General features: G+C 44.9%; 1 protein-coding gene across 1 annotated transcript; it reads right to left on the reverse strand.

Annotated features, from left to right (window-relative positions):
- Positions 1–770: 770 nt before the first annotated feature.
- Positions 771–8,722, reverse strand: SLC30A1 (solute carrier family 30 member 1). The gene is made up of 2 exons (XM_045787842.2): positions 7,457–8,722; positions 771–5,561 (listed from the first exon to the last, which is right to left on the reverse strand). Exons 1-2 carry the CDS (start codon positions 8,076–8,078, stop codon positions 4,660–4,662), a joined length of 1,524 nt encoding a protein of 507 aa, XP_045643798.1. The 5' UTR covers positions 8,079–8,722; the 3' UTR covers positions 771–4,659.
- Between the last annotated feature and the right edge of the window lie 2,369 nt (positions 8,723–11,091).

Consider the following 11,091-nt stretch of genomic DNA (forward strand, 5'->3'; position numbering starts at 1 on the left):
AACCGTTTTTTCCTTCGAAGATTTTATTTATTCACTTGACACAAGCAAGGGGAGCTGCGGAGGGAGAGGGAGAAGCAGGGTCCCCACTGAGCAGGGAGACCAATGTGGGATTCGATCCCAGGACCCCAGGATCATAACAACCTGAGCCGAAGGGAGGTGCTTAACCCACTGAGCCACCCAGGCATCCCTTTTTAACAAGGTCCTACCTCTTGATCCTCAGTCCTCCATTCTATGCCCCCTTGCCTCTCAGCCCCCATCCCTCCTTTCAGTTTTAACCTACATGAATCCTTTCCAAAGATCTTCATCCCTTCTTTGGAGTATTACTGTATTTATGAATTCTTTTCTCTATTGCCATTTATTGCCAAATGATTTTTTTCTTATGCAATTTTATCTGCTTATCTCCTAGCCCGGAGCACAAGTTCTTTAAGGAAATTGTAAAGTATTTAATAATCCTTGTTAGTAACTATGCTTACAAAGAGCAAGTTAAAAAAAGAGCAGGTTAATATGTAATTACATAATGTAAATGCTTAATGTTTGTAACAAAAAATTTCACAGCCATTGCCTATTTCATGTTAGTGAACCTTTGCTGTGTTACCCTTTCTACTTCTATTGCAATTTTTGCCCATTTTTTTCCTTCCACAATACTATCCTCTAACCTGGTCATCTTGTACACCTAGCAACACTTGAGCTCCAATTCCCCTTTAAGCCCCTGAAGTCTACATAACCCAAACTAGTACAGGTGGGGAGGCCACATGCACAAAACAATGAAGTAGATATTAAAATTAGTTTATTTTTCTACTTAACTTTTAATAAATGAGAAGAAACACAGTAGTCTGTCTCATAAAGAACATTTATAATACATAACAATCCATAAAGCCTCATGGTGAGGTAGGAACAGCTTTGGAAAACAACGCACGGTCATAAAACATACAAAAAGTTAGGTAAAATGTTGCAGCACTAAAGGACTTTTTATCTGCATCTGCATTTAATGAGATGATAATTGCATTTAACTGTGCCACATCTGGCCCAAACGACAGGCTATGGTCGACACAAAACAACACAACATGGAAGTTTCATAAAGAATCACAGAATACATTGATACACTTCATTGTGCTGTTTCAAGGCAGGACCATAACATGGCAATTTGTGTCTTTTTATATATAGCCACATAATAATTGTATGTTACATTCCCTCCAGCATCTTTTGGCCAAAGACACTGGACCACAAAATTTTTGGTTTAAAAGTTTAAACTGAATGACATACAAAAGGCTCTTGTGCCAGTGAAAATGACGGCTAAATAGTCCAGAGCTTGTCAGTATAACAAAATAGCATCGCCACATAGTATCGGTAGAGCTACATCAAAAGAGTGCTAGTACAATTCCCATTGCAGCTGGCCAAACACTGCATCTGACAGTTTTCCACTTAAAAACAACAAAAACCCTCCACCTTCCCAAGAGTTTTAACACTGTTTTATGCCTTAACTGAAACTCTATTAAAATAAATATTTCTATATTGTAGAATTATTCTCCATATTTGTGTATGTGTGAACATCTTAAGACAGCAGGTAAATGACATTTATATCATTCAAATGGTATCTGCTTATAAACAGTAAAAGAATCTTCAACTTAATACCAGTTAGCCTACTAAATACTTCACATTAGGTTCCATAGGCCCTTTCCCTCAAAGCTTTCGAAAATTCAAAATTAACTGAGCATGTTAACAGGATACAAACATGTTAACAGTCTTCTACCTACTGAGATTTTTCCAAGGTGCTCTTGATGGACATTCTTCCGATTCAAATTACATACCTTAGTTATTCAAACATTATTTTCTAAAATGCTAAAATTCATACACCAAAGTTTTTGCCCTTTTTTGACTTTAAGGTTCTAGTCCGTATTTTTACAATGCAGATGCCCTCCCCAAACCCCTTATGAAACAATCACAGAAGCTGAAAGGTGACAAGGGAGAAGGCAATCTCTCCTCACTAAGGCGGCATTGGGCTTGGGAAAATTGGAGTTGGTTTTATTTCAGGCACATGCAGCACCTCCTTTTCACTAAACTGAGACAACAGACAAGTTTCTAAACACATATTCTAAATACACTGATCTTGCTCAAATATAAAAGAGCCAGCAGGAGAGATGCACCTCCTAAAATTGATGCATTGCTATAAAACAGCATATTTAAATAGTGAGTTTAAGTGTCCTACGAATTCAGGGCTATTTCCCTCATTTTCTTTCAGGAAGGAATAAGCTATTTTGGAAAAGACACTTAAATCCCACAATATTTAAATATAAAAGCATTTTTTAAAAGATAATGCTAAAAATGGGTTAGAAAGTGCATTGTAAAGAAATAAATAATTCTCTGCTAAAACTCAAAAGGTGAGTCAGTGCCCACGGATTTTGCTGTTATAACAAAGTCCTTTGAAAAAAGAATTCTATGGTACCACTTTGTTATGTATAAGCGATTTAAAAATTATGAAAAGTGAAGTAACTGAAATCTAAAGGCTGTTACCTTCAAAGCACTTTGAAAAAAAAAAAAAAAGCCCTTATCCCACGCTTATACACCATTAAAAAAAAGAAAAATCCTCATTTAGCTGATGTCTTATACATTATACAACCTTTAAGAAAGACCCAATAAAGCATTTGTAAGGAAAACCCCACTGAATGTACTTTACCAGTTACCCTACTCTATGTGTCATTACCAAAATGTTTCTGTAACATAAACTGTTTGAAGATCTTAATGGTTTGTAGTTCTAAGTGTTGAATCAGGAATGTACGTGATACAGTACAGTTTGAAGCTTTCTCTCGTTTACCCATACGATGAGATTCCCGAATTTCATGTTTAAATTTTTTCTGCAAAATTGAAAGTACCTTCCGGTTTAGGAACTGAATTACACAATTATCAGATAAGAGTATTAAAAGATCAAGATGTACTGCAAATTGGCAGGTTATGGTTTTGGCCCATTATAGCAAATGTGAACTTACAAACTGTGTTCCTAAAATTACCTCATTCTCACTGGAAAAATCGGCTGTTCTTAAATAGGCCCATTGCCAGCAACAGGCTTATACTAGAAAAAGACACCATCTACCACAAAAGATCCCTTTAAAAAGTTAACTGTCCAATGCCAACGCTTTCATCTTAAGACCCATTAAACAATGAATTATTTCAAATCCCAAAAGATAGCCATCCCAAAAGTAGTCAGCTATAAAAGTTACTGAAGTAGTCAGGATTCCTTATTTCTAGAAAAATAGAGCTATACATGATAACTGATATTAATATTCATCCTTATGAGGACAAAAATCTAGTTTCTTCACAAAGCATAACCCCTCTCTGTCAAGAAAAATATAACTTAAATATCCTTAAATAATATTTGTGTATGGATTCAAAACCCACAGCAACAACGAAATAGCCAAGAACAATTTCCTGTGTAGATAGTGTGGCATCTTTACAAAATAAGCCACTACTGCAAGATCTGAGCAATGTCAAGACAGGATGACCTACAGAATCTTAATTATTAATTTTGCTTTAACTTTGTTTTTTAAGAATTTAACATTTAAACTGCATTAACCATTAGATTTCCTTCTTTTCCTAAGTCAATAGCTCTGGGCGAAGCACAAGAACTGCTGGTTGTACTCGAAAAAAGCTCCGTTTGAATCCATTCATGATTGGTCACCATGAAATGACTAAGTCTTTAAGTTTTGTTTAAATATCTACAATTTGAAAGATTACACGAATAAGCTTGCATTTAACATGGAACTATCAGATTAGCTTTAAGGTCCTTAAAAATATTTACTGTATGTATTTCATTAAGTAAACTTTGAGCTCAATGTTCCTAATGCCAATCTTTCAGAGAAAGTAATGCTGGTGAACATGTCCACATTTTAGACTAACTTTGGTAAAACAAAACATGCGGTCTTGAACATTAACTTCCAACAATCTAAATATTTAATTTGGTAAACCATCTTCCCTGCTCTTACTCTCCATATGCCCTATTATATATATGTAAACTGTAGTTCAACTTGTTAATTATCTCAACTGTTTATTAGAATAATACTCAGCAATATAGAATCCAGGATAGTAAGTGATCTTTAGTATTACAAATACCCCATGTGAAGGAAAAAAAGGGAACTTTTCCTAATAATATCCATGAGTCATTCTCAAAAACATGCTGCCATTATGCTATGTAATGATTTCAGAGGGCAAAACGTCAAAGGAAACAAACCTGTTGATAATTTTTCAAGCTTAGTGATTATAACTCTAAAAAACAAAGTATAACACTGGGGGAAAAGAAAAGCAGAGAAATTCCAGTAACAATTTTAATTTATTTATCCCCCTAATTAATTTTTTACCATGGAAAAACTGGAAATCAAATGTCATTATGTTATATAAGGTTTATACTTACTTTAAACAAAAATGTAACATAGTGTTAAAACTGGCTTTCCAAAATTGTTACAGCATAGCTGTACTCTGCACTAATTATCACAAAGTTGTAATATAGAACTCTGTTAAGCAGTCCCATTATGTTCTTACAAAAATAGAATTAAACTGTGTGACCAGACAAGGACTTCAATTACACTACTTGGCAAACTTAGAATTTCAATGGAGTCTTTTCCTCTTGCAGTTTAAAGCAAAAGTCAAATATCACATCTTTCTCAAGACTCACAAAGATGATTCAGGTTGTTTGTTTGGCATTTTTTTAATCTCTATCACAACAGCAGGGATGCTTTCAACTTTAGTCCTCCTGGGCTTCTTCTCTAGATTGTCACTAAGTTCTAGACAAGAAATGCTAACTGTTGGGGCCTTTTCTGCATCCTTTCCAGAAGGGGCTTGTGGCCGTGTCCCACAACATTGCTTCAAAGCACACTGAGTTCTGCAGGCAAGTTCACATGGGACTACACTTGATTTAGAGCCTACACTAGCAAATTCAGGCTGAATGGTAGTAGCGTGAATTCCGTGATTATGAAAAACGTCTTTAATGATTTTGGCCACCTGCATGTATGATGTCGGGTCTTCACATTTTATGTGAGCAGTGGCAATGATTCTGCTTCCAGCAAGTTGCCAAACATGTAATTCATGAACTTCCTCAACTCCTTCAACATCTCGAAGTTCTTTTATCAAATTTTTGATATCAATTTGTTTAGGAACAGTTTGTAGAAGAATAAGAGCAGATTCCTTAAGTAATGGGTAAGTTGTGTAAAGAAGTATACAAACCATTACAATGCAAAGAGTTGGATCTAAATAGAGCACCCAGCAAGGACCGGCCTCATGAACTGTTGCATGAGTACTATTAATTATTTCTATAAATGCTCTGCAGGGGTCAGGGGTACATGGATTCACACAAAACTCCCCTTCAGGACAACCCTTCCAAGAAAAGTAAAAGACCAAGGCATTTACTACTACAATCACTGAACCCAAAGCATCTCCAAAGACATGCAGAAAAACTCCACGCATGTTAAGTTGTCCAGCCTTATCATCATCTTCCAATTCCACATGGTCAGCTTCTCTGATAAGATTCCCATTCACTTGTACTTCCACCGCATCATTTCTGGACTTTTCTGGATCTATAAAGAAAGAAAAAATGTGGTATCAAATACATCTGAAGTGTTTATACAAGCATCTTCATCTAATTCCATTTTAGTGAAAGAGGTAAACATTTTTCATGGAACGTCATTTAAAAATGTGCCCAGGGCAGTTTAGTATAAACTGACTTACTGGGAACAAGCAAGGGCATAACGGCCAGGCCTAAATGGAGTCATTATGAAGATACTGCTTCCCCATTCTCCTTACCACCCTCCTACCTCCCCATCTCCAAAAAAAAGTTCATCTCTTCTGTGGGGGTGGGGTCCTGTGAACATTCCGCTATACTTTTTGGCATATACAAAAAGAAGCCATAAAACTGGGGGCGCCTGGGTGGCACAGCGGTTGGGCGTCTGCCTTCGGCTCAGGGCGTGATCCCGGCATTATGGGATCGAGCCCCACATCAGGCTCCTCTGCTGGGAGCCTGCTTCTTCCTCTCCCACTCCCCCTGCTTGTGTTCCCTCTCTCGCTGGCTGTCTCTATCTCTGTCAAACAAATAAATAAAATCTTTTAAAAAAAGAAAAAAAAAGAAACCATAAGACTGAATACTATCCCCCACGAAACTAAATGCAACTATGGAGAAGTCCACTACAAATGCCTGATTTGACACACTGCTCTAGTCACTCTTTGTCATTAAAGGGTTGTGGCTAACTCAAACTTTTATCAGGAATATAAACCACAGAGTCTCTTGGTGGAGAGGGTTTAGAAACTGACAAATTAGCAATATAAACCCATCAACAATCATCTACTTCAGGAAAAGCTGAAATATCTCTATCTACCCTACCAGTTCTTAAACCAAACGTGCCCATCTTTTAAAGGAATTGCTGTGTACACACCAGAGCAGCTTAATTTTCTTTGGAGTAACACCCTGCAGAGTGGGAGTGAGGGGGAAATTCAATTGTTTATGAAACCTTTTCAATGTACAAGTTCAATTTTGTTAACATGATATCCTGCACCTTCAAAAAAGCACAAGTTGTCCATGTAGTAACATACCACTAAGCAAATAAATGTAAATGAAAAAAACTGGAAGGAAATACACCAAATTGTTAACATCATTAAGAGCCTGGGTAGTTGGGCTTTGGTTGATTCTTTTTCCCATCTCTTTTCTTTCAACATTTTCCAAATTGCCTTCAAGAGCAATTATATTTAGAATGAAAAGCACCCAGTAAAAAATAAGATGAATAAGTTACCATCACTTTTATTTAGTTTGACTTTGAAAAGTCCTAAGTGAAATGTTAAACATGACCAAACAGGTCCTAAATCTAGGATTTGCAGGATTAGGCTCAGACTTCAGACAAGTAACTGAAGTACACATTGCCCTTCATAAAAGGAACCTTTAACCAGGGTTTTGAGCTCAGGAAAGTCAATGGCTAGATGGCTCTGAATATAACACTAAGAAACTTGCTTAAAGGTCACAAGAACTACTTAGGGCAAGGTGTCAAATGGCCAACAACTAAGGATGAATTGGGAATTCTCTCCGTTTCCCAAGGGGGGGGGGGCAAGAAATTTACTTAGGAAGCGCTTTTGATTCTGTGAAAACCAAAATCAGACAGTCTCTCGAAAGGACTGCTCGTAAGGGCGGCCAAGTGCGGCTGTGGATTGCAGAGGGCTGACGGTCCCCTTCCCGACCCTTTTCCCACTCCCAAAACCGCAGTCCCCACCGTCACCCCCAACCGCGCGCCCCGGCTCCTAGCACCCGGCCGAAAGGGGTCCTATTTCCTCGTGTGCCCCGCGGGGGCGGGACCTGCAGGGTTAGAGGCGGCGGCGCGGCGCCGGCCGGCGCGGGCACCAGGGGGCGTGCGGGCCATCCCGCCCAGGGCCAGGCTGGGGTCCCGGCTTCCCCTGACCCAACCACCTGCGGTGGCCACTCTCTCCTCACCTGGCCGGTCCAGTTTCAGCCCGTTGGAGTTGCTGCTACTGGACACCAGGGTGTTGGTCTCCTCCTGGTCGGGCCTCTGCTCACCCGGGGTCACGCTGTCGTCGCTGTCCCCGGTGCGGTTGCTTTTGCCGCGGACCCCCTTGGGGAGACCGTGGCCGTGACCGTGACCCCCGTGCGAGTGGCCGTGGCCGGAGTCGTTACCGAAGCCGCTGTGATGGTGGAAGAGGCACAGCCCCATCACGTTGACCAGCAGCCCGGCCACGCCGACCCCGAGGACCACCAGCGGCTGCTGCATCTCGTGCGGCTCGATGAAGCGCTCGATGGCCTCCAGCAGGATGGCGAAGCAGAGGCCGGTCAGGAAGATGGCGTTCACCAGAGCCCCCATCACTTCGGCCCGGATCCAGCCGAACGTGTTCTTCTGGGTGGCGTGGGTCCGCCGGGCGAAGCGCTCAGCCACCAGCGCCACCACCAGCGCCAACACGTCCGAGAGCATGTGAAAGGAGTCGGAGAGCATCGCCAGCGACGAGGTCACCCGGCTCACCACCACCTCCAGCACCATGAACATGAAGGTCAGCATCAGCATGCACACCAGCCGGCCCCGGTTCCGACCCCAGCACCCCATGGCTGCGGCTCAGGGGCCCGCCGAGCGCGGCCGGGCGGCTACACTGGCGGTGGCGGCGAGTCGCCGGCGGCCGGCGACCCGGAGGCGGAGGCGGGAGGGCGGCGCGGGGCTCTCGCCGCCCGACTGGGCCGCTCGGGAAACCGCTGTGTGGCCTCAGCGGCGGGACGGGGACGAGCCCCGGGTCAAGCCGCCGAGCCCCCGCGCCTGCGGGCGTCCCCGGCGGGCCGGCAGCGCACAGCTCCTCAGGCGTCCGTGCTCAGAGCCGGCGCGGAGGCCCGGCTCAGCCCCACCAGTCCCCACACCCACAGCGGGGCGGCAGAGGCCGAGGCGGCGGCGGCGGTGGTGACGGTGGCGGCGGGGAGCTGGGGCTCCCGAAGCCCGGGGACGAAGAGCCGGAGCAGGAGCAGGAGCAGGCGGGCGGCGGGGGCGGGCGACAGGCAGCTCCGCGCTACGAAGGCTCCGGGCATCTGCAGGGTTCTCCGCGCAGGTCTTCCCCTCGCTGGTCTCCTCCGGTGTGGCTCGGACCGGGAAGCCGACGCCTGAAGAGCTAAAAAGGCGGCGGCCACGGCAGCTGCACTCGGCCCGGTCTCCGGCGCCTTCTTCGCCCCCCCGCCTTTGCAGACGGTTTACAAAAAAACTTTGCTTTGCACTCGGAACCCCCGTTTTCACACGGACCCGAGCGTGACAAGGCCTCGACGCCCCGCCCACCAGGCCCGGCACGCTTCCCCATTGGCCAGGACCCCATCACGACAGCCTCCGCACCCCGCCCATCCGCGCTCGCTATTGGGTGGAGGCTCGGCGGGGCGGGAGGAGGCGGTGTCAAGGCTCCAACAGATGGGGGCGGGGCCTTTCCCTCCTGGAGCCGGGCGTGGGCCGGGGGCCGCGGCCGGGTGCAGCGGCGGGCGTCGTGGGGGAGGGTTGGGGGCGCGGGCCGCGTGCAGCAGGAGGGGGCGGGGCAAGCGGGGTCCCCCGCGTGGCCGGGCCGCGGCTCGGGCCCTGCGGGTCCTCGCGGCGCCCCACACACGTACGGGGTTCGGGCAGCCAACAGACTTTGATCCTCCGAGCTGAGTCCACGTGGTGAAGGGAGGCTCGAGAGACAAGTTGACCAAAGTAAAGCCATTTTGGTATTTAGGCTGACCCTTAACCTAAAAGTCAGGTCATAAAAAGAGTCACAAGATCCCACTCATGGAAGACCACAAGACCCGACTCCCTCTGGCAGTGAAAGTCATAGAAGCTGAACATTCTTAAAATTGCTCCCTGTGGGTAATTCCACAACCCTAAGACAACAGAAAAACTCACCGCTCAGTGTAAATGATAAAGCTAAGCAGTAAGCCCCTTCCTATACGTCAGCCAATTACGCGCACGCGCACACACACACACACACGCACACACACAACAACTTAGAAAACCGTTAGAGGGAAAGGGGGAGGTCTTTTTCCTCACCTGGGAGGAGAGACCACTACTTTGTCTATTAAGTAGCCCCTTTCTTCTAGATACACCTTTGTCTCTTTCCCTGAATGGCTTGCTCTTTTTTTTTTTTTTTAAAGATTTTATTTATTCATTCGACAGAGATAGAGACAGCCAGCGAGAGAGGGAACACAAGCAGGGGGAGTGGGAGAGGAAGAAGCAGGCCCACAGCGGAAGAGCCTGATGTGGGACTCGATCCCATAATGCCGGGATCACGCCCTGAGCCGAAGGCAGACGCCTAACCGCTGTGCCACCCAGGTGCCCCATGGCTTGCTCTTGAGTTCTTTCTCCGCGAAGCCAAGGACACCCCCCACCACCACCACCCTGGCGAGGGGCTGGAGACCCTCCCTCTCATGGCCTCCACCGGCCGGCATCAATAGAAGAGAACCAGGGACCCTGACCGCTGTGTGACGGCAGGCAGCCAGGGAGGGGCCGAGAGGGGGAGTCGGTGGGTGCGAGGCTCCCGGGTGCGCCCTCCTGTAAAGACCAGGGACGAGGGCGACGCATTCATAAAACGAGTGCTGCTCCCCACGGGGCTGAGGAGTTAAGGCCTTCTGAGAGGTCCTGCAAGGGGCATGAACTGAATCTTTGAGAATGTTTCAGTAAAGCAGACCACCCCTCTCACCACCAACCCTAGGAGACCTTCTGTCACTGATTATCTAAGGACAGTTTAGGGTCCAGACGTCAAGCAGGAGCAACCCGGGGTTCTGGTCCTTGCTTTGTCACTAGCCAGCTGTGTGACTTTGGGAGAGTCAACTGATCTATCTAGACCTGTTTCTTTACCCATAAAGTAAAGGATTAGGCAAGAGGAACTCAAGATTCTTTCTGAGTCAAAATTCTAAGGCTCTGTGATTTAACAAACATTTTATTTATAGACTACAAGGAGCTGAACCCTGTGTTGGTTGCTATGGGGAAGAGGAGGGGCAGTTAAGAATACAGAAGAAGGAGCTTCTGTCCAGGTGGAAGTAAAATATAAACATATAAAATATTTAAGTTATGATGAAATACTCAATAAATTGTGCCAACACTAGAGTGCATATACATACACATTGTACTCTGAGTGATGATTAGTTCATCTGGAAGTGAAGATTTCCTGTTCCTAAAGTGGAGGGGTGGCTGGGATCAGAATAACCTAAGCTGGACCCCCTAAAGGCCTCACCACAGCCCCAGAACAGGAGGAAGAACCCCCACTGTTCTGGATTGCTACAAGACAAAAGCAGTGCTAGCCAGTGCTCACGATCTATATATAAGGCTAGTTTGGAGCCGTGTTATTTTGCATTTTAAAAAATATTTCTATTTCTGTTTTTTTCCCCCCATTTGTATGTGGTGTGTTTCTCATTTCTCCATCCAAACTACAGAGCTGGATCCTCATCTTCTATTTCTGTTCTGCAGTCGTAGAAAAGAAAGGAGAAAAGTTTCCAAGACAGTAGAAAAGGAGGAATTGATAGGATTTGAAGGTGAATTGGGAGAGTGAAAACTGAGGAGAAGAATTTAATAAAGATAGTTCAAATGTTTTAACCTGATAAGGAAAATACTGCTTTAAACA

Source organism: Ursus americanus, chromosome 2 (genome assembly GCF_024610735.1).
Source record: "Ursus americanus isolate L20-20 chromosome 2, mUrsAme1.1.p, whole genome shotgun sequence".
Lineage (NCBI taxonomy): Eukaryota > Metazoa > Chordata > Mammalia > Carnivora > Ursidae > Ursus > Ursus americanus.

Excerpts from the sequence above, each read along its gene's own strand:
- SLC30A1 (XM_045787842.2), bottom strand. The coding sequence starts at position 8,078 with ATGGGGTGCTGGGGTCGGAACCGGGGCCGGCTGGTGTGCATGCTGATG. Across the intron at positions 5,562-7,456 it reads GCTGAAACTGGACCGGCCAG|ATCCAGAAAAGTCCAGAAAT; the intron begins GTGAGGAGAGAG and ends CTTTCTTTATAG.